Raw genomic sequence first — 24,073 nt, forward strand, 5'->3', positions numbered from 1 at the left:
CAATTTAGTAATAAAAGCTTCTGCAATAAAGCAGAACAAGAATATGTATTTTACAAATATAATTCCAAAACTAACTTCAGATTTTCTAGTATATGGGCAAGTTAAAGTGGTATTCCCATCAAGGACATTAAAGGAGTTGGGCGCTTTCTGGCTATTTGTTACCAATGTGTAGGTAAGATGATTATATGACACAAATATAGCTTCTGGAGAAATTCTGTGCCATTTTCTATATTTCATAAGCCACGTATCCTTGTTAGGCAAATCTTCTGTGCTGTCTGCATAGAAATCCTGTCCATAAGATGGCCGCTGATGGAGGGTCATGTGACCAGACACCGCTCAGCCGTCTCCATTTAAAACACACTGCACCTGCACTAAACTCCCAACAGTAAATGGAAGATATATCACATGGAGATGATTTGCCTGGTCACATGATCCTCCCTCAGTAGCCATTTTATGGACAAGACCTCTGCATGGACAGCATAAAAGATGTGGCAAACAAGTGGGCACACCTTATGAAATATAGAATTTTTTACAAAAGCTATATTAGTAAATGCCATTAAATCATCTTACAACACTAACCAGATAGTGGCCAACCCCCTTAATGGCATATGGCTAGGATATGCCATCAATGTCAGATAGGTAAGGGTCCTGCCTCTGAGACCCCCTCCTATCTCCAAAAAGAAGCCCTCAAAGTGAAGGAGAGCACATTGTGCTCTTGTGGGGTTTGCTCTCCATTCACTATTATGGTACTTCCAAAAATAACTAAGCGAGCGACCTGGGCTATTTTCGCGAATGGAGAACAAGCACAACCACTTCTACTTTCACCATTATGGGGCTGCTGGAAACAACCGAGCCAGCACGGCAGCTCTCCCTTCACTTCGTAGGCCTCGTTCTGGAGATAGGACGGATCCCAGAGGTGGGAACCGCACTTATCTGACACTATAACTGAGCGATATGCCATCAATGTATCAAATCGGAATACCCCTTTAAAGTTATAGATGGATCAAACCAGGCCCCCCACACAGGACAGAAGGGTTTCCCCCTAAACCCCTTTCAATGACCCTTGGGGCCATTTCTTCCACTGCCTCATTTGCTTAAAGTTGTTCCTTTAGAGGGCAGAGTCCTGACCAAGTTTTCACCCCCAGTTGAAGAGGAGATTATCCCAACTTGGCCCCCTCTTGCCCTGGGCCCCATAGCAGTCGCATGGTCTGCCGCTATAGTCGTTACGCCCCTGAGATGGAAGTCCTCTTAAAAGAGGACAGCCCAAAACACCCCTAATACTGGCTCAGCTGGCCCAAAATGTTTCCACTGTGGCAAACAGGTAAGTCAAGATTCTTACTTGTCCTCACGGTTTCTATCTAGAGAGTAGAATTGTTTCCGTAGCCACCTATTGAAAAAAGTAGAATCATTATTAGAAGAAAATCACAATCAGTCCAATGCTGCAATAGTATAAAAATTAAAAAAAGCAGTGACCCTCATACTTCTCCAGCCCACGTTGGACAACGAAATAAAACTTCTAAGGCTACTTTCACACCAGCGTTTTGGTTTTCCATTTCTGGGATCCGTTCAGGGCTCTCACAAGCGGTCCAAAACAGATCAGCTTTTCCCTAATGCACTCTGAATGGATAAGGATCCGCTCAGAATGCCTCAGTTTGCCTCTGTTCCGTCTCCATTCCGCTTTGGAGGCGGACACCAAAACGCTGCTTGCAGCGTTTTGGTGTCTGTCTGGTGAAACTGAGCCAAACGGATCCGTTCTGACACACAATGTAAGTCAATGGGGACGGATCCGTTTTCTATGACACAATCTGGCACAATACAAAACGGATCCATGACAGATCCGCACCAAACCCGAGTGTGAAAGTAGCCTTACATGTCCTGATCAAGCCCTACCTTCATTGAGGTATGGCATCCATATTTTGCACTGATGAAGACTAGTAAGCTCGGAGAAGTTGTGTAAAAGAAGGAATAAAAGATTCTGTACTTAGGCTCTATCTGTGCTATGACGCCAACAGTTCTGGATGCCTAGCTAGGGGCACAAAGAGACTATTTGCATGTCTACCCCAACTATCCCAGAATGAGGAATTATGTCCTTGTTGTGTGAATATACATGGAGGGAAATGGTATATAAAGATCCTTCAGATCCACCGCTACAGAAACTTCTCTCCCGACAAAAGGTCTTTTTCTAGAAGTTACAATAAAAAAAAAAAGTTACGCCTACATCCACTCTGGTCGTGTTTTTGCGCTAAAGAGATGTCCCTGCACAAGGTATCTGAAGGATCTTCATCCACCATTTCCATGTGTTTCTTCTTCCTTAGGGCTGGATACCCATAAAGTGAGAACCCCAACAGCACCGACCATTATTACCCTAAGGTTTTCCATTACTGTTGTGGCTAATGTAGCACTACACTAAACGGTGAGCATCACATCTGACTTTGAGACATCCAGCCAGTACATACCCTATGAGCGCCTTTTTCCTCTCTTTTTGGCTTTTTCAGCTGTTGTGTGGATATGTGCTGGGAAAAAGCATGCTCATGCCATCTGTTTTATTGAGGCCTTGCTGTGTCCCAAATTGGTGAGGGATTTTGGTACCTTTTAGATGCCTTGCCTTAACCTTGTTTAGCATCTGTCCTGACCCCCAAAAAAATAAATCACTCACGTACTTTTGAATGAATTTTATGCATTTTTTGGTTCAATAACCAAACTGCTTCCTTGGGGCACAATAAAAAAATAAAAAAATAAAAAATTTAAGAGCAGGTGGGACATTTCTGGCATATAACATTATGCATGGGGAATCCATTTTTGGGGCTCCCATCTATTGTAAGAACACAGAAATAGCCGAGTGCTTTGCAACTCCCATAAACTAAAATGGAGCAACACTCATACACGACCACCTGTCCACTTCATCTCCTCTTCGAGATAACCAAACAAGGGATCGGAAACCTGCTATAAAAGTCTCAGAAGTGAATAACACTTTAGAAGGATCTGGCGAAAATTGACGAGAGAGGTATTATGCCTTGTACAGGGCTTCAAAGAGCACCAAATAGAGAATACTAGTTATAAGTACTAATAAGTACTAATAAGTACATGAGATCCAGTGATTTGCTGCTTGGGAGATGAGGTAAGTCACTGGTGGAAGCGGTGGACCAAAAGAGCAGGCAAGTATGCTTTTTTTCCTGCAGGTCCGGTGAGGTGGGGGAGGCTGCCAAAACTATACAACCTCTTTTTTTAAGAGGTTATCTATCGATTACACCTGTTCTGGATCACACAAAACCATCTTTTGATTGGAATACGTTTTTCAAAAATGCTGGCGATTCCCTCTCAACATCCAACTAATCTTTTCAGGGGACGCTATTAGAAGTACTGTATGTAACAGCAATATTTAGACAAAGGAACATTTTACTCTAAATGAAAATGGGATCTAACGGGGTAAATGAGAATTTGATCATGGGACAAACAACCCCTTTGAGAGAAGATAGCCAGAAGAGACATTTATTTTATTACAATAGGAAACAATTGTAACAAAAGTTGAGCAGTTTTATATCTACATTGTATTTCTTATCTCTCTTGTTTCTATTATACTACGTTCCATGGTTGCTACTGGAAACAGTCAAGCTTTTTGTTGAATACCTTACAGCATGTAGGTGCTGACTAGCAGCCACCTTACTAAAGACATTGTTTATGCCAATAACGCCAGTAGATTGTTACATGGCCTACTCCCCATACTGGTTGAGGACTGCTGCCATATTTGAGTTAGTGTGCTGTGCCATATTGCATTTTTTGCCTTTTGCGGAGGAGTCATGGGAGTTTATGTGAATCGTGTATTTATTAAGAAAATTTGCTGAGGAATACTGATGCCGATGGCAGTCTTTCATTAGCAAACAAAGTTTGGTGGCTTCTGGGAGGTGGGAAATCGTCAGTATATAGTAACGCCCTAGGAGTGGCGCTGGGTTCAGGGCCATTGATAAAGGGGTTGTTTCCCCCTAAAGTAAGAGAAGTAGTGGAATGATGCGAGATAGATAAGATGGCTGAGCTGTCCTGGTCATGCTCGGTTGCGGCCTTAAAGTAAGGTCATGTCAGTGTAGTGAGTGGGGATCGGTAGAGTGCGTGACAATGAGCCTTAGTGCAAGGGGCCAGTAAACTATCACTTTAGAGTAGTGTGAAGGACAGAGGGAACTCATCGGAGAGAGGACAGTAAAGCTGAACCAGATGACCCCATTGAACTATGGAGGTACAGAGTTGCCCAGCAGAATATTAGACTAAGGAGCTAAACTGTAAAAGGCGACCCTCAGCAGCTGTAGGATTGCAATGTTCAGTTAAAGAACCCTCCTATTGGATGAGACTGCAACCAACATGCGTTGACACCTCTACGGAGAAAAGTTTACATGACACTGCATGTTCCAGTCTACTGCCTGTCATTTTATTCACAGCGCCTAACCTGTAACCTACAAGGGCGGTGCTGGCGGCAGCAGCTGTCATCACCCGTGGCCTTGAGACCAGGCTTCTATAATGCAGCGGGGTGGATAACTTTACAGTGCCTGGTGTAAAGGCGACAGGAACGAAAATCACCAGAGAAAATGCAGATGTTCACTCTCCATTCACAGTGCTAGTTTCCGTGCTGGAGGCTGCAGGGAACAGCTCATTGGTGGGGTGCAGGACCCTCACCAATCGGATATTGATGACCTATCCTGAAGATAAGTCACCACAGTCAGGAGCCTGGAAAACCTCTCTAACACATCTTGGTCATATACATTATATCAGCCTACCACTCGGGTGTCTTCTCCAACTTTTCCATAAGCATGGAAACTTGACAAGACTGAATACGGATACTTATTTTGTATCTGGCAACAGCTCTTCTCCCACCCGAATGATGGATTGTACATGCAGAAATCCTCTTTAACCTATGCCCCTGATGACTGCTGTTTGGGTTCAGTCGGAGGAGGACACAGTAGATTACTGCTGGAGCCCACTTTATTACCTCTCTATCTGCAGCGGTGTAGGGGCCTGAAGAGTATCTTGGAGCAACCAGCTTAATCCTTTCATCCACATACTCACTTCTTCCTCTGATGTTGCTGCAAGATGAAAAAAATGGAAAATGCAGATGGTTTGATAGATCACCAAGAGAAAGGACAAAATTATTACAGTCGGTCGGTCACACGTTTTTCCAGGAAATAATTTAAGTCAAAGAAATCAATATTAATGAAGACCAATTAGGTGCGGCACATCTATACACACAGTGGTTTGGTTCTAATGTTAGATACATATTAAATGGAGGTCACTTACCCTGCAGGCTCAAGGTCTTAAGTCTAAATTCCATGCCATAGATGATAACAAAGCAGTGATCCGGTTCCAGGCGTACCGTAGCATCTTCCTGGTAACGATCAAAATCCCGAGAATTCTTCCCCGGCCGAATCTCCTTTATTTCCCTGATGTCCACTGAGAAGAGAGTGGTATAGAAGATGGATAAGCCATCAATTCCACTATGAACATTCCCACCAGCAGTACATGCTTTCATCTAATAAATAATTGTAGGTTTGATCTGTGTAAAGCATTCTGGATCCATATCAGCAATAATGTTTATTCCATCTTAGTTTCTAGAACATGTCCCGTACCTGTCTGAATGACATATTTCCATGCTTTATAAATGGACACTACTATCAAACCATTTTCTTCTCACATATTAAAAAGGGGTTGGACTCAACAACCCCTGGGGTCCTAACTAGTGCCCCTGAACATGAACCCCACTCGTCTGCTGCTTCTGCAGAATCATAAGGCAGCTTAGTCCTGTGACCGCTGTAGCCAATCAAAGGCTTCAGCAGTCACAGAGGCTTGAGCAGCACATCACTGCTTAAGAACTCCGACCAGAGAGTGAAGGGGGATGAGTGACTCAATTAGAGCGTGACACATTACACTGATAAATGTAATACTCTTCTGAGGGAATCTTTATCTAGGTCTATCATGAGAACAACAGAGCTGTTATGCAAGTATCCTAATTCTACAAGTCTACTATTATTCCTAAAGATAACATCTTTCCCTCCCAGCAGCAATAAAATACTAGATGGGTTCCCCATCTTCGTTTTACCTCTTTGCCGACAGCCACAGAAGGACAATATTTTTGCATGGAATTTTCAATGGTATAGTACTGCCGAATTTAAAAACAGCCAAAAATTGTCTTTAAAAAAATAAATAAATAAAAATTCTATGGACATAGTAAAAGTACCCCATGCTGGTGGAACTGTCCCTTTAATGTCATTGTTCCAGAACAGTATGGGAGATTAGTAGATGTAGATCAAAATTCAAGAAATAGTTTTAGTTGGACTGTACATATGTTGTGACCAGTGAGCGGCCATAGCAAATCCCAACTTTGACAGTGCCTATTGTCTGCTCATGGAGGGTGAAAGAGAGTGAGCAGAGTAATGGCGGGGAGCCACTATAAGCTGCAGGCCCCAAATACTCAACACTAGAACCTACAGGTAACTGGAATGTTTTATGTTTCCCAACAACAAGACCTTTCATAGAAGTCTACAGAAAATATACTGCAAGGATACTAGACTTTTTGGATTTGTCCAGCCATGGTGTTGGGCATAGAGATGACCGAATATATTACCTTTAATATGTAGTCCTAGAATAGATGGAAACCAGCATGACGGTATCATAAAAGAGTGTTTAGTCTTATGATGGATCGTACACGTTGCACAAGGGACAGTCAATAAGACCGTTACACCCTATAACTTTTCATAGCCCCGCTCTTGTCCATGGACTGTGTCTGGTGTTGTAACTCTGCCCTATTCAAAATGTATAGGGATGAGCTGCAGTCCCAGACACGGCCAACAGACAACATCAATCCCTGTACATTCACAGTATACGGTACTCACCCATACACTAGGTGAATTCAATTATTGTAATACAATTAGAAGTTACCAGTAAACCATTAATCTCATTCTAATTAAGTTATCATTCATCTAAATGGCACAAGCATTTTAACTTCCTGACAGTCTGTTCAACTTTCCTTCGTACATGATACAGGAGATGATGTGATCTCTGTTGTACTTTACAAGAACATCAGAAGGCGCCAAGACGTTCCTCGACCACATAAAAGTAAGAGGCCTCAGACGGAGCGCTTATTAACAGACTTCTGAGGTGACTTCTGATAATCTTATTACAGCAGGCAGTACCTGATCCCGATTACTGATAGCAATGTGATCCTAAAAACAAGGTCTGAAACAGCTGAGGTGTGCATTACAATGCTGGCACCATAAGCCCCAGTACAAAGGCCATCACAGCGCCTCATCCAAACGGTTCACATCAGTATTACAATGCTGGCCCAAAATGCCCTGTAGAAAGGCGCAAGGGGCCGTCATTGACGGAAGGTATGCGTCACCTAGATTCCTGGTCTCAGTGAGGTAAGAGCCGGTAATTTTAAGTGTCAGTGGCAGTTAGTGCTGACTGACACCATTTGTTATTTAGTATGGCTGTAGAGCTGATCCGGGCCGGCTCTTACTGGGAGCAGCCAAAGTGCAGGGTGGGTGGCTGTTCCCCACGTTCCAGGCCGAGTTTTGGTTAGGGATATAAAAACCCAGCCAGCAGTCTCAGCTGTGTGGATTACCTCCATTTCACAGTGAAGATGTGGAGACTGTGGTTTTGGGATCTGCATGAGGTGTGCCGTACTAAAGGGCTGAGAGCTGCATTGCTGGAAAAACAGGCCCCCCAAAGCCCGCAGTGGATGGCTGATGAAAAACTGCTAACAAAGTGAACGTTTGTGTTCTGTGGACTTTCCATGGTGTGAACATACACCAAGACTGCGAACTGTTATTTTGTTTTGCCTTCTGTGTGAATAAACACTGAACTATTTAAGTTAAAGATTTTGTGATTGCCTCTATACTGCGTCCGCTAGCCTGTCTACCAGAGCGAATCCCCACAATCCTCATACAGTGTCTTCCACAGTGCCTCCCCCATATGGTGCCCGCCACAGTGCCTCCCCCATATGGTGCCCACCAGTATTACAATGCTGGCACAATATACCCCCATACAGTGGCCACCACAGTGCCTCCCCCATACGGTGCACACCAGTATTACAATGCTGGCACAATATGCCCCCATACAGTGGCCACCACAGTGCCTCACCCATACAGTGCACACCAGTATTACAATGCTGGCCCAAAATGCCCTCATATAGTGTGCCACAGTGCCTCCCCCCATATGGTGCCCACCAGTATTACAATGCTGGCCCAAAATGCCCCCATACAGTGGCTGTCACAGTGCCTCGCCCCATATGATGCCCACTAGTATTACAATGCTGGAACAAAATCCCCCCATACAGTGTCAGGCTTCACTTCAGTTACAGCTGTGTACCCCCCTGCTTTTAAGAACTAAAAATTGTGGACCAATAGCTATGACAAAAGGAACTAAAGGGCATCGTTTTGCTCTGCGATCAGAGAAACATCTACCAAGTACTAGACAGAAGAGAAAGACTTCAGCTGCTGTTTATTGAAGCTTGGCTGGTTAGTAATGTAGTAAAGTATAATGTAGGAAGGCTCATGTTCAGTGGCTACAGGTACAACAGGGCATAAGACACTGACGAGAAACTGCATTTGCCCAGTGACTTGCCTTTCTATAATAAATGCATGTATATACAAAGTTGAGTCACATTATTATGACCACCAGCTACTATACAGAGTAACCACCATGTGCAGCGCGGACAACAGCTAGAGGGGTTTGGAGTGAGTCAGGGAGGTCCTGGTAGGTTGTCACAGGTATCTGGAGCCAAAGCTGGATCACCTGTATCAGCCCATCAGCTCTGAGTAGTGCAGGGACAGGAAGCCGGCAGCTGAACGGAGGGAGAGTGTTAGGAATCTGGCTATTTGTTTTGTGGGTGACCTACAGTATAAAGATTTTTTGTGGGTGCAATACACCAGCTTTGCACCCCTGACACAGAAATATAATAATTAATCTGGCTGATAATTCTGTGGGTGACCTATAGCCAATTTTTTTGTGGGTGCAATCCACCATCTTTGTACCCCTGACACAAAAATATAATAGTTAATCCGTCTGTTAGTTAGGTGGGTGACCTTAATGAGGAGAGCATCAAATAAGGGACGTGGCCCTGGTCATGGTGCTGCTGTTGGTGGAGCTCTTGTTGCAGGGAGAGTGGTCGATCTGTGCCAGCTACAAGCCCAAATGATACACCTTCCTCAGGTGCACGTAGACGACAAAAACGTCAGCGTTATTTTGTAGGCCCGAATACCGGTGTACGAATGGTGAGGCCAGAACAAGTAGAGGCGGTAGTAGATTGGGTGGCTGACAGTGCCTCCCTTAGCCAGTATGCCTTCTACTGCCCACCACACCAAGGGACCGAGCACACCAAAGCCAGCTCCAAGGAGTTCCCTGGCGTGTCAGTTCTTCAGACAATGTGCTGATGACAAGACACGAGTGGTTTGCACGCTGTGCAATCAGAGCCTGAGGCGAGGCATAATTGTTTTAAACCTGAGCACCACCTGCATGACCAGGCATCTAAATGCAAAGCACGAGCTGCAGTGAAGTACACACCTCAAAAACCACAAAAGACCTCAGTCTCCTCTTGCTCCCTCTTCTGCTGCAGTCTCGGCCTCTTCCTCCCCCTCTGGAGTGACAGTGGCACCTGCCACCCAGCAAACAGAGGATGTGGCAGCAACGCCACCACCTCCATCACCAAGCATCTCCACACTGTCCCATGGAAGCGTTCAGCTGTCCATCTCTCAAACACTGGAGTGAAAGAGGAAGTACCCCCCCTACCCACCTGCGAACCCTGGCCCTGAATGCCAGCATTTGAAAATTTCTGGCCTTTGAAATGCTGTCATTCCGTCTGGTGGAGATGGAGACTTTTAAAAACCTTATGGCGGTGGCTGTCCCACAGTACGTGGTTCCAAGCCGCCACTACATTTCCAGGCGAGCCATCCCTGCACAACCAAGTGGCAGACAAAATTAGGTGTGCACTGCGCAACGCCATCTGTGGCAAGGTCCACATAACCACCGATACGTGGACCAGTAAGGACGGGCAGGGACGTTATATCTCCCTAACTGCACACTGGGTACATGCAGTGGCGGTTGGGCCTGAGGCGGATAGCAGTTTGGCGCATGTCCTTCCGCCACCGAGGATTGCAGGACGTTTCTCTTTGCCTCCTCCTTCTACTCCACTTCCTCCTCTATCCCCTCCTCATTCGGTCAGCGTAACACCTTCACCACAACCAGGGGGAAAAAACCCACAGCGCGCAGGAGCTGTGGATAGGCATGGAACAACACAGACCGATGAGTGGTTGGTGCCACTGAACCTCAAGCCCGGCCTGGTGGTGTGCGATAACGGGCGAAATCTCGTAGCAGCTCTGGGCCTAGCCGGTTTGACGCACATCCCTTGCCTAGCGTGTGCTGAAATTGGTGGTGCAGAGGTTCCTGATAAATTACCCCGATATGTCAAAGCTGCTGCAGAAAGTGCGGGCCGTCTCTGCGTGCTTTCACCTTTCTCACCCTGCTGCTGCTCACCTGTCAGCGCTGCAGCGTAACCTCGGCCTTCTAGCTCACTACCTCATATGCGACGTATCCACAAGGTGGAACTCCACCTTGCACATGGAGTTTCAGCTGCAGCACGCACGGGTTAGTCGCTCTGCGGAACAGCACCACTTCACCACCGAGTGGGCCTCCATGCGGGACGTGTGTGCCGTGATGCGCTGTTTCGAGTACTCCAACATGGCCAGTGCCGATGACGCCATGCTCAGCGCTACTATCTTACTTCTATTTCTCCTTGAAAAAACACTTCGGGCGATGATGGAAGAGGATGTGGCAGAGGAGGAAGAGGGATCATTTCCACGGTTATCAGGCCAGTCATTCACAAGTGGCTCGGAGGCCAGGTACACAACTGTCCAGCCAGGGCACAGTTCTGGAGGATGTGGAGGAGGAGGATGAGGAGGAACCGTGTTCACAGCAGGGTGGCACCCAAAGCAGCTTATGGGCATCACTGGAGCGTGACTGGGAGGATACAGAGGACACAGATGATACACCTCCCACAGAGGACAGCTTGTCGTTGCCTCTGGGCAGCCTGGCACACATGAGCGACTACATGCTGCAGTGCCTGCGCAACGACCGCCGAGTTACCCACATTCTAACCAGTGCTGATTACTAGGTGGCCACCCTGCTGGATCCTCACTACAAGGACAACGTGTCATCCTTAATTCTGTCACTGGAGCATTATAGGAAGATGCACGAGTACAAGAGCATACTGGTAGCACCTCAGAAGAGAGGGTTAGTATGACCGAAATGTAGAAAATCTTTGTCAGCACGCCACAACAAGGACTTGTCCGTACCTTGTGCTGAGTAGACAAGTATACCAGCCGCACCCAGCCATTGTTATACTACAGCGGACTTTCTCTTTGCATTCTCTTTTCTATTTACCAATGTTTTGGGGTCTTCCCAAATTTTATAAAAAAATAAAATAAAATTTAAAAACACAACAAAAACAGTGTTGGCTACCTCCTCCTCCACCTATGCCGCAACATCCACTGCCTCCTCAACCTCCGCTTTGACTTCCGCCTCCTAGTATCAGATTATAATTTTTTATTTTTTTCTATTCTATGTTATTTTAAGTAATTTCCCTATCCACATTTGTTTGCAGGGCAATTGTCCTGTTCTTACCCCCATTTTGCAGCCCTCTAGTCCTTACTATGTCTATTTTATAGGCATTTTAGTACCCCAAAGTTCGGGTCCCCATTGACTTCAATGGGGTTCGGGTCACGAACCCAAACTTTGAGCCGAAGTTCGGCCAAACCCGGCAAACCCGAACTTCCAGGTGTTCGCTCATCTCTATTGAGAGTGAATTCCACACAGATATAGAGATGAGTGTCCCAGAGAACGTCACAAAAACATTCCCCAGACCATAACACTGCCACTACAAGCTTGTGTTCTTCCAGTAATGGTTGCAAGGTGTTTGTTCTCTGATGTTTCTCGCCTGACACGCTAACGTCCATACATTCAATGAAGCAGAAAACATTACTAATTGGAGAAGGTAACCCTCTGCCAATCAGTAGAGGTCCAATTCAGATATTGACGCAAATTATTGCCCCCATTAATGCCCCCTAGTATTATTTTTCCTCCATTAGTGGCTCCCAGTATTAATAATTCCCTCATTAGAGGTCACAGTATTATTAATGCCCCCTTCCCCACTCTTCTTGTGCAAAAAAATAAATTAAATAAATCACCTCCTCCATTTGATCGCGCCGCAGTTAACACTCTCGCTGTTCACTGGATGTGCAGGACAGGACCCGCGCTCTAGCGTGATGACGTTTCGCAGGTCCTGCTGCTTCCAGTCAATGCTGTGAAACGTCATCACACTGGAGCGCAGGTCTTGTCCTGTGCATCCTGTCAGCAGCGAGTGTGTATTTTTTGACACAAGCAAAAGACGGGGGGATTCCGTACTAATGAGCGCTCCACAATGGAAGCGCCCATTAGTTATAGTGCACAGGTGGCAACCCTACGCACGGCCCACACAGAGCAGGCTCTGAGTGCCGCCTCTGGCACGCTTGCCATAGGTTCGCCACTACTGCAGTAGGGTTATATAGGAGAGGCGATAAAACTTTAACCTTATTTCAGGAGGTAAGACTAAGCATTAGATCAAAATTGTAAGTTGTGTTAATGGGTTCTCTCATCAAGACCAGGAGCCAGAGCAGAGTATTTTTTTATATAAAAGTGACTTTTGATGCCTCAGATCCGTCCAAGACAAGGATAAGAATACATACCGTAAATTCTCTTCTTGTTTTGTTTTTTTGTAGGATGGAGTCAACAAAGGGGCTTCCTACTCAGAACTATAATGACATGAAGGTCGTATATCCAGGTCACGGTCTCCGCTAACTGTACTACTGGGAGGAGAAATATCAATACTCCTTACACTTCCTACTGCTAGGGCCAAAAGTCCCATGACGCCCTTCATTATCCTTTTTGTTCAAAGACTGGTACACACACCAGACCTAGTCTGGGGGATCAGATGGATGAAGATTACTCACATATGAGGTACGTTTTGTTTGGGACATCTACAGTTTAGGTTTTCTAGAAGGCATTTGACATGAACTCATCTTTCCCTGTAGTTGATCTAGTTCCCCAGGTAGTGGGACAGGATGCTCAGCTGCAACCTAACCACATATAGCATCTGTGCTCTGCAAAGTAGCTTCCTGCCTGCCCGCATCCTGTGTTACAGGAGCACTGCGTCGCTCATCCTCTAGCTGTGCCCACTACTTCCCGAGATCACCACCCATGCAGCAATGTATGCCTTAAGCACGCACCTCTTTCTAACCAAATATACTTTGTATCATACAGCGCTTAAAGGGGTATTCCCATCTCAGACTTTTATGGCACAGCCTGTCTCAACTGTGCTTGGCTGTTCTCAGAACTTTCATAGAAGTGAATGGACAGAGTTGGGCATGCGCAGACACCTTGCTGCACGCTGCAGCCGAAAAATGGTATCCTGTACTCGAGATACAGTAGATGTTGGTCCCAGAGGTGGCAGATGTTCTATTTGCGTCCTTACACCTTAGGCTAAATTCACATCAGCGTTCAGCCTATAACGGAGCAGGAAAATGGAAAGGACGGATTCGGGGTCCGTTAGGTTTATGCTCAGAGTAAGACTTTTGAAGCGGAGACTAAAGTTGTGCGCACAGAACTTTTGTCTCCGCTTAAAAAAATCTTCCTCTGAGCGGAAACCATAACGCAGCGGTCCCCAACCGCCGGGCCGCGGCCCCCAACCGCCGGGCCGCGGCCCAGGACCGGGCCGTGGAGGATTGTTAGCCGGGCCGCGGCGATCAGGGCAGTCTTTAACTCTGTACTAATGAAGCGCTTCCATTATGGAAGCGCTTCATTAGTACAGAAGGACCAGGGAGCGGTGAAGGATCTGTACTCACCGCTTCCTGGTCCTCGGCTCGGCTATCGGCTGTGCATGGCTGCGCACAGCGTGAGGTCTCTCTGTGACCTCACGCTGTGCGCCGCTATACACAGCCAGCCGACAGCAGAATGAAGAGGATCGCGATGGTGACCAGGAGCAGGAGAGGTAAGGTTTTTATTTTATTTGCACTGGGGGCTGATGGCTGACCTGGGGGACATGGGGCCGACATGAGGGACATGGGGCTGACATAAAGGGGCTAATGGGGGGCTAACGGCTGACATGAGGGGCTAATCATGGCTGACATGAGGGGCTAATGGGGAGGCTTATGGCTGACATGAGGGGCTAATGGCTGACATGAGGGGCTAATGGGGGTGACATGAGGGGCTAATGGGGGCTTATGGCTGACATGAGGGGCTTATGGCTGACATGAGGGGCTAATGGCTGACATGAGGGGCTAATGGCTGACATGAGGGGCTAATGGGGGCTTATGGCTGACATGAGGGGCTAATCATGGCTGACATGAGGGGCTAATGGGGGGCTTATGGCTGACATGAGGGGCTAATGGGGGCTTATGGCTGACATGAGGGGCTAATGGGGGCTTATGGCTGACATGAGGGGCTAATGGGGGGCTTATGGCTGACATGAGGGGCTAATGGGCGGCTTAAGGCTGACATGAGGGGCTAATGGGGGGCTTATGGCTGACATGAGGGGCTAATGGGGGGCTTATGGCTGACATGAGGGGCTAATGGGGGGCTTATGGCTGACATGAGGGGCTAATGGGGGGCTTATGGCTGACATGAGGGGCTAATGGGGGGCTTATGGCTGACATGAGGGGCTAATGGGGGGCTTATGGCTGACATGAGGGGCTAATGGGGGGCTTATGGCTGACATGAGGGGCTAATGGGGGGCTTATGGCTGACATGAGGGGCTAATGGGGGGCTTATGGCTGACATGAGGGGCTAATGGGGGGCTTATGGCTGACATGAGGGGCTAATGGGGGGCTTATGGCTGACATGAGGGGCTAATGGGGGGCTTATGGCTGACATGAGGGGCTAATGGGGGCTTATGGCTGACATGAGGGGCTAATGGGGGGCTTATGGCTGACATGAGGGGCTAATGGGGGGCTTATGGCTGACATGAGGGGCTAATGGGGGGCTTATGGCTGACATGAGGGGCTAATGGGGGGCTTTGGCTGACATGAGGGGCTAATGGGGGGCTTATGGCTGACATGAGGGGCTAATGGGGGGCTTATGGCTGACATGAGGGGCTAATGGGGGGCTTATGGCTGACATGAGGGGCTAATGGGGGCCTTTGGCTGACATGAGGGGCTAATGGGGGGGTTATGGCTGACATGAGGGGCTAACGGCTGACATGAGGGGCTAATCATGGCTGACATGAGGGGCTAATGGGGGGCTTATGGCTGACATAAGGGGCTAATGGGGGCTTATGGCTGACATGAGGGGCTAATGGGGGGCTTATGGCTGACATGAGGGGCTAATGGGGGGCTTATGGCTGACATGAGGGGCTAATGGGGGCTTATGGCTGACATGAGGGGCTAATGGGAGGCTTATGGCTGACATGAGGGGCTAATGGGGGGCTTATGGCTGACATGAGGGGCTAATGGGGGCTTATGGCTGACATGAGGGGCTAATGGGGGCTTATGGCTGACATGAGGGGCTAATGGGGGCTTATGGCTGACATGAGGGGCTAATGGGGGGCTTATGGCTGACATGAGGGGCTAATGGGGGGCTTATGGCTGACATGTGGGGGTTTATGGCTGATATTGGGGGGGGGGGGGTTATGGCAGACATTGAAGGGGGTTTATGGCTGACATTGGGGTAGGTTTATGGCTGACATTGGAGGCTGATAGATGGCTAAAGGTTTGGGGGTTGATCTGAGGTCTGATTGCTGGTCTGACCTGAGGTGTAATGAAATTTTTTTTTTTCTTATTGTTCTCCTCTAAAACTAGGTGCATCTTATAGGGCGAAAAATATGGTACAGTGCAGAAGAGACCAGTGCAGCAGAGACCAGTGTCAGTTTATATATAGTGTTATATATTTTAATATGCACCTTGTGTTTTGTTATGCGCGTGAATCAGTCAGCCCCGCCCACCCCCTAAGCCCTGCCCCAAGAACCCCCGCCCCCTTCCCCCCCCCGGTCCCTGGGAAAATTGTCTTGCATTAAACTGGTCCTTGGTGCAAAAAAGGTTGGGGACCACTGCCATAACGGACCCCATTATAGTCTATGGGGTCCGAAGGCTCAGTCCGGCTCAGTTATGTGCCGAATCAGTCCTTTCCTTTCTCCTGCTCTTATAAAGAAGCAGGAGAACGGAAAGCCTGAACGCTGATGTGAACTCAGCCTTTTAGTAGTTCTACATCAACTTTATTTATTCATTTCAATTTCATAGGAAGCCAGTTAATCAGAATGTTTTTGGACTGTGGGATGAAACCAGGGTACTGCCAAAAAAGTTCTGAAATTGAGCCGATATGTGTGCATTATTGGCCTCTGTTAGGGTTGTAGGCATCAGCCTACTCAGATGCCTTCTGAACAGAACCTGATCTACACTGGGAAAAAATGCAAACCATCCTTTAATAGATTTGACCCCAGTGATAAAAGACAACACTGCTAAATAACTACTGAGCCACCACACTCCACTTCTGCTCCTACAGGGTGCACCTGGGTGGCCCTGTGGAGGGGATCTAGGAGGAAATTTGAAATGTATTAGGACTAGAGAGAACGGCATTCTGTTAACCTTCTAGGGTAAATTGCCATTTGTCGGGAATTTATGTACAGACTGTCACTGGCCAAAAACAAAGTAGATGTATGATCGTTTACAAGTAGATTTTTCAGGAGAACATGCACAGAGACAACTTTTACCACTTTTTAATTCGACCAATACTCTGCTTCTGGCTGGTAAGTGCTCCCGTGTGTTTGACTTGGACTACTTTATTGGACTAAGACATCTTAAAGAGAGGACTGTCAATAATTATTCACAGTATTTTTATGTTTGTCCACCGATTCAGTATAAATTGGCTACGAAAATGGTTTCAACCGGGCTGTGTGGTCAAGCAATGAAGGTGTGACCCACATCGATACACCAAGAGATTGCGCAAGGGAGGGTTTATGTTCAAAGAATCTCTTGACTGCAGCCGGTCAATCAGGGATCTCGTGGAACTGGATTTTCATACGTTTGGTAAAGATACAGATACTTTCGAATTCCTCCAAAGTTGCTTCTTTAAAGGGGTTTTCTAGTTTGCATCAGCATCCTTTAAAATAATCATTTATGAAGGTAGCTGTAATTCACTTCTTTACCTTTACTGCTCCCATCTCCCATTCTGGGTTTTGGTCACATGATCATGTCCATACGGTTTTTATTATTTCCTGTGATGTTATGTCAATGGGCAGGGCAGTGATAAGGGTATGTCTATGTAACTAGCTGGATGGGAGGAGGTGATATCACAGCTTATCTACTCCCTCCTGACCTCTGCACAGAACTAGAAAACTCTCCCACAGAAGTCAATGAGGTCCCCTCCTGTCCATTGTGTCTGTGGCCACACCTGAGGCAAGATGGTCGTCCCCATAATCATGTTCAGGAAATAGCAACACATATCCTGTTTTTTTAATCTGTTTTTATTTTCTGATTACAGATATTGTTTATGCTATCTAGTTTTGACGGACAAAAAATAAAATAAAAAATAATAATAATAAAAATAAAAAAAATCGGTCACACATTTTCTTTAAGGCCTTGTTAGCACAAGGTGATTTTTAGAAAAGTCAAAATTAGACATAGATCCCAGTGTAGGACTGGGGTGCCTAGGGCCCACCAGTAACATTTATTTTGAGGGCCCATCGTACCGATACATTCAAATATCTGCCCACACAGCAACAAGATGCTACCAGATGATCGAATACGGGGGTCCCTGCAGCAACTTTAAGAAAGTAGGTCTTGGGGAAAAGAGGACACTGGCTAGCTTTCCTCTATACCTAGAAGTCATCTCAGCTCTGATCAGGTCTATAATAATAAACTGGGGAGTTTCTTTATCTATCAACTACTTTATATGATATTTATGATATGATATTTTGATATTTAAGGACTCTATACTGACAGGGAGTGTTCCACAAAATTGGCGCATAGCAAATGTGGTGCCAATATTTATAAAGGGTCAAAAAACAGAGCCCGGAAACTATAGGCCGGTAAGTTTAACATCTGTCGTGAGCAAACTGTTTGAAGGTTTTCTAAGAGATGCTATCTTGGAGTACCTCAATTAAAATGAGCAAATAACGCCATATCAGCATGGCTTCATGAGGGATCGGTCAGGTCAAACTAATTTAATCAGTTTCTATGAGGAGGTAAGTTCTAGACTTGACAGCGGCGAATCAATGGATGTCGTATATCTGGACTTCTCCAAAGCATTTGACACTGTACCACATAAAAGGTTAGTATATAAAATGAGAATGCTCGGACTGGGAGAAAACGTCTGTATGTGGGTAAGTAACTGGCTCAGTAATAGAAGGGGTATAAAGAAAGAGAGTTTGAAGGTCAGAAGGATCTGTTGGAAGGGATTCCACTAGATCTGAAAAACTTGAGGCGCCTCGGGTTTGTAGGAGTGGAGTGGAAAAGAATAAAGTGATAGATGCTAGAGGCTGCTCGGGGTTTGTCAGGTCGACCAGAGTGTCTGCCTGTAGAAGATATGGGAGTATGCCGAACTAGGGGGACTGATGGGTATTGGTACCACCTCAATCTCGCCTGTTCTTGGAAAACCCCTTTTCAGCGCCAATAGTGGTAGGTCAGTGTCAAGATATTTAAGGGTACAGTGGATTTTACACAAACTTCAAAATTGTAAAAAAGTGTAACAAAATGTGTGTTGATATATAAAAAAAAAAATAATATATAAGATATATAAAAATGTACAGCCAAGGTAGGAAATTTCTAAATGGATGAGCATAAGTGCACTACATTGTCTCTCAAGTGCCTAAGAGACCGTTTTCCGTAGTGTCATACACGACATAGTGTGGTGTAGTAAGGCGAGTGAGTTGTAACAAATAAGTAAAATCTGTTTAAAAGGATACAAGTAAATATAATAAAAAATACTGTAGTATCGTATGCTTATTTACTCACTTTACGAGGGGGGTGGTTTACCAGGATAAGCATAATACACCTGTAAACCAAACACCCCCCCAGCCTGGATCGCTTCTAGAATCTTAACAGATGAAGGCAGCCAATCACACGGGTGCTTCTGTTCACTTGTCTTTATTGCAATACATGTAAAAATCTGTCTCAACGCGTTTCGGGACAGGCACGTCCCTTCATCAGGAGAATATTTGATCTGTCTGGGGTAGCAGGTATTTATACCCTTATTCGATTATTAAAGTGTTGTTAAAATGGCGCCTAATTGGTAAAAGGGGCGTCAAAAGAACCAGGGGACCGCCCACAGGGGGAGAAAAACCTCCAAAATCCGATCTATTCGATCGGCCGGAAGCGGAAGTATCCGGCCACGCCTTGCGCATGATACATCCCCCGCAAGTGACCGATAGATAAACCTACATTACTCGAAAGATCCGTCCAAGTGCTACAACTTCATATACATGCACCAAGATAATTCATCCAGCCCCATATCGTTAAACTAACATACATATCCTGTTTAAACCCCTGGACGCATTTACACCTACATGAAAAAGCTAGTGTAATAAACTTCCTAAAAAAGTAGATAGATAGGAACAACACAAAGAGGTTGAGCAATATAATATAACTAAACAAATAAAGAAGTAGCGACACAAATAAGGAGATCTAACCCCACATTATTTATTAATTATTATTTTTAAGTTATACACTGCTCAAAAAAATAAAGGGAACACAAAAATAACACATACTAGATCTGAATTAATTAAATATTCTTCTGAAATACTTTGTTCTTTACATAGTTGAAGGTGCTGACAACAAAATCACACAAAAATAAAAAAATGGAAATCAAATTTTTCAACCCATGGAGGTCTGGATTTGGAGTCACACTCAAAATTAAAGTGGAAAAACACACTACAGGCTGATCCAACTTTGATGTAATGTCCTTAAAACAAGTCAAAATGAGGCTCAGTAGTGTGTGTGGCCTCCACGTGCCTGTATGACCTCCCTACAACGCCTGTGCATGCTCCTGATGAGGTGGCGGACGGTCTCCCGAGGGATCTCCTCCCAGACCTGGACTAAAGCATCTGCCAACTCCTGGACAATCTGTGGTGCAACGTGACGTTGGTGGATAGAGCGAGACATGATGTCCCAGATGTGCTCAATTGGATTCAGGTCTGGGGAACGGGCGGGCCAGTCCATAGCATCAATGCCTTCGTCTTGCAGGAACTGCTGACACACTCCAGCCACATGAGGTCTAGCATTGTCTTGCATTAGGAGGAACCCAGGGCCAACCGCACCAGCATATGGTCTCACAAGGGGTCTGAGGATCTCATCTCGGTACCTAATGGCAGTCAGGCTACCTCTGGCGAGCACATGGAGGGCTGTGCGGCCCTCCAAAGAAATGCCACCCCACACCATTACTGACCCAATGTCAAACCGGTCATGCTGGAGGATGTTGCAGGCAGCAGAACGTTCTCCACGGCGTCTCAAAACTCTGTCACATCTGTCACATGTGCTCACTGTGAACCTGCTTTCATCTGTGAAGAGCACAGGGCGCCAGTGGCGAATTTGCCAATCTTGGTGTTCTCTGGCAAATGCCAAACGTCCTGCACGGTGTTGGGCTGTAAGCACAACCCCCACCTGTGGACGTCGGGCCCTCATATCTCCCTCATGGAGTCTGTTTCTGACCGTTTGAGCAGACACATGCACATTTGTGGCCTGCTGGAGGTCATTTTGCAGGGCTCTGGCAGTGCTCCTCCTGTTCCTCCTTGCACAAAGGCGGAGGTAGTGGTCCTGCTGCTGGGTTGTTGCCCTCCTACGGCCTCCTCCACGTCTCCTGATGTACTGGCCTGTCTCCTGGTAGCGCCTCCATGCTCTGGACACTACGCTGACAGACACAGCAAACCTTCTTGCCACAGCTCGCATTGATGTGCCATCCTGGATAAGCTGCACTACCTGAGCCACTTGTGTGTGTTGTAGACTCTGTCTCATGCTACCACTAGAGTGAAAGCACTGGCAGCATTCAAAAGTGACCAAAACATCAGCCAGGAAGCATAGGAACTGAGAAGTGGTCTGTGGTGACCACCTGCAGAACCACTCCTTTATTGGGGGTGTCTTGCTAATTGCCTATAATTTCCACCTGTTTTCTATCCCATTTGCACAACAGCATGAGAAATTGATTGTCACTCAGTGTTGCTTCCTAAGTGGACAGTTTGATTTCACAGAAGTGTGATTGACTTGGAGTTACATTGTGTTGTTTAAGTGTTCCCTTTATTTTTTTGAGCAGTGTATATATATATATATATATATATCTTTTCTCCCTAGATATATTTTTCTTCATATATATATTTCTTTATGGATTTTATCCCTCAGAATGTATCTCCAGTAGACAACCCCACCATCACCTCCTATTTCAGACTTCTCATCATTTTTATCCCTTTTTTTTCCCCTCTATAACTTATACTTTATACAAATACATGAACTACATATACCTCTATCAGAACATACAACACCCCATCAAAATACCCAATTCAAGCAGATCGTGATGTGGATGCACATATAACCCCCCTATTGATATCTTTTAGTCAATAGTCATGCACACCAATGTTCAGACACCCCCATGAGGTTATGTAGAGTACATCCCAATATCGATTTTTTTATGCCCCACACAAAATAATAAACTGACCCAATGGTGATTATTTTTATTATAAAGACCACTGCAAAGATGCGCCTATCTGGTCCGTTTATGCCTCCATAATGAAATGACCGCAAGTAGCATATAAAGATCGGAGGAAAAAGAATTAAAGATCGCACTAGCCGGAAGATCAACATGCGTTCCAGCTTTGAACGCTATACCCCACTTCCGGACATGCGCACAAGCCGCACAACAACTCCGGGAAGAGAAAAACAGGGCCGGACGCCACGATGCATTCCAGCCTGGAACGCATCGACTTCGGGTCATGCGCAAAGGCGCGGCCGGATACTTCCGCTTCTGGCCGGCCTGATCGGATTTTGGCGGTTTTTCTCCCCCTGTGGGCGGTCCCCTGGTACTTTTGGCGCCCTTTTAACAACACTTTAATAATAGAATAAGGGTATAAATACCTGCTACCCCAGACAGATCAAATATTGCTCCTGATGAAGGGACGTGCCTGTCCCGAAACGCGTTGAGCCGGATTTTTACATGTATTGCAATAAAGACAAGTGAACAGAAGCACCCGTGTGATTGGCTGCCTTCATCTGTTAAGATTCTAGAAGCGATCCAGGCTGGGGGCGTACTCGGTTTACAGGTGTATTATGCTTATCCTGGTAAACCGCCCCCCTCGTGAAGTGAGTAAATAAGCATACGATACTACAGTATTTTTTATTATATTTACTTGTATCCTTTTAAACAGATTTTACTTATTTGTTACAACTCATTCGCCTTACTACACCACACTATGTCGTGTATGACACTACAGAAAACGGTCTCTTAGGCACTTGAGAGACAATGTAGTGCACTTATGCTCATCCATTTTGAAATTTCCTACCTTGCCTGTACATTTTTATATATCTTATATATTATATTTTTTTTTTATATATCTACACACATTTTATTACACTTTTTTACAATTTTGAAGTTTGTGTAAAATCCACTGTACCCTTAAATATCTTGACCCTGACCTACCACTATTGGCGCTGAAAAGAGGTTTTCCAAGAACAGGCGAGATTGAGGTGGTACCAATACCCATCAGTCCCCCTAGTTCGGCATACTCCCATATCCGTCATAGAAGAGGGTGGTTATTAGTGGTACACACTCAGATTGGGTCATTGTCACTAGTGGGGTACCTCAGGGGTCAGTATTGGGCCCTATTGTCTTCAATATATTTATTAATGATCTTGTAGAAGGCTTGCACAGTAAAATATAAATTTTCGCAGATGACACTAAACTGTGTAAAGTAATTAACATTGAAGAGGACAGTATACTGTTACAGAGGGATCTGGATAGATTGGAGGCTTGGGCAGATAAGTGGCAGACGAGGTTTAACACTGACAAATGTAAGGTTATGCACACGGGAAGGAATAATGCAAGTCACCTGTACATACTAAATGGTAAAACACTGGGTAACACTGACATGGAAAAGGACCTAGGAATTTTAGGGAACAGCAAACTAAGCTGCAAAAAACAGTGTCAGGCAGCTGCTGCCAAGGTCAATAAGATAATGGGTTGCATCAAAAGGGGCATAGATGCCCGTGATGTAAACATAGTCCTACCACTTTACAAATCCTTAGTCAGACCACACATGGAGTACTGTGTACAGTTCTGGGCTCCTGTGAACAAGGCAGACATAGCAGAGCTGGAGAGGGTACAAAGGAGGGCAACTAAAGTAATAACTAGAATGGATGGACTACAGTACTGTGAAAGATTATCAAAATTGGGATTATTCACTTTAGAAAAAAGACGACTGAGGGGAGATCTAATAACTATGTATAAATATATCAGGGGTCAGTACAGAGATCCATCCCATCATCTATTTATCCCCAGGACTGTGACTGTGACGAGGGGACATCCTCTGCATCTGGAGGAAAGAAGGTTTGTACACAAACATAGAAGAGGATTCTTTACGGTAAGAGCAGTGAGACTATGGAACTGTCTGCCTGAGGAGGTGGTGATGGTGAGTTCACTAGAAGAGTTCAAGAGGGGCCTGGATGTATTTCTGGAGCGTAATAATATTACAGGCTATAGCTACTAGAGAGGGGTCGTTGATCCAGGGAGTTATTCTGATTGGAGTCGGGAAGGAATTTTTTCCCCTAAAGTAAGGAAAATTGGCTTCTACCTCACAGGAGTTTTTTGTCTTCCCCTGGATCAACTTGCAGGATAACAGGCCGAACTGGATGGACAAATGTCTTTTTTCAGCCTTATAAACTATGAACATGGGCTGGTGGAGGTGCTGTACACTGAATATATGTATGTAGTGCAGTAAGTCTACTGTGTTATGTGCCACTTGTGCAGTGGGTGGGAGACTAGGGGCCCATCAGGCTTACGTCTTTTAAGGTCACAATGGCACATTCAGACATTA

At 45.7% G+C, this 24,073-nt stretch overlaps 1 protein-coding gene across 2 annotated transcripts in view; it reads right to left on the reverse strand.

The window, feature by feature from the left end:
- Positions 1-24,073, reverse strand: part of PLCG1 (phospholipase C gamma 1) — a 91,021-nt gene that overhangs the window by 26,415 nt on the left and 40,533 nt on the right. For both annotated transcript variants that reach the window (XM_040434824.1, XM_040434823.1), the window contains exons 2-4: positions 5,281-5,433; positions 4,976-5,069; positions 1,340-1,387 (exon numbers count right to left, since the gene is read on the reverse strand). In XM_040434824.1, the coding sequence (XP_040290758.1) occupies positions 1,340-1,387; positions 4,976-5,069; positions 5,281-5,433 (295 nt within the window). The remainder of the gene's footprint in view (positions 1-1,339; positions 1,388-4,975; positions 5,070-5,280; positions 5,434-24,073) is intronic.

Source organism: Bufo bufo, chromosome 6 (genome assembly GCF_905171765.1).
Source record: "Bufo bufo chromosome 6, aBufBuf1.1, whole genome shotgun sequence".
NCBI classification, from domain to species: domain Eukaryota; kingdom Metazoa; phylum Chordata; class Amphibia; order Anura; family Bufonidae; genus Bufo; species Bufo bufo.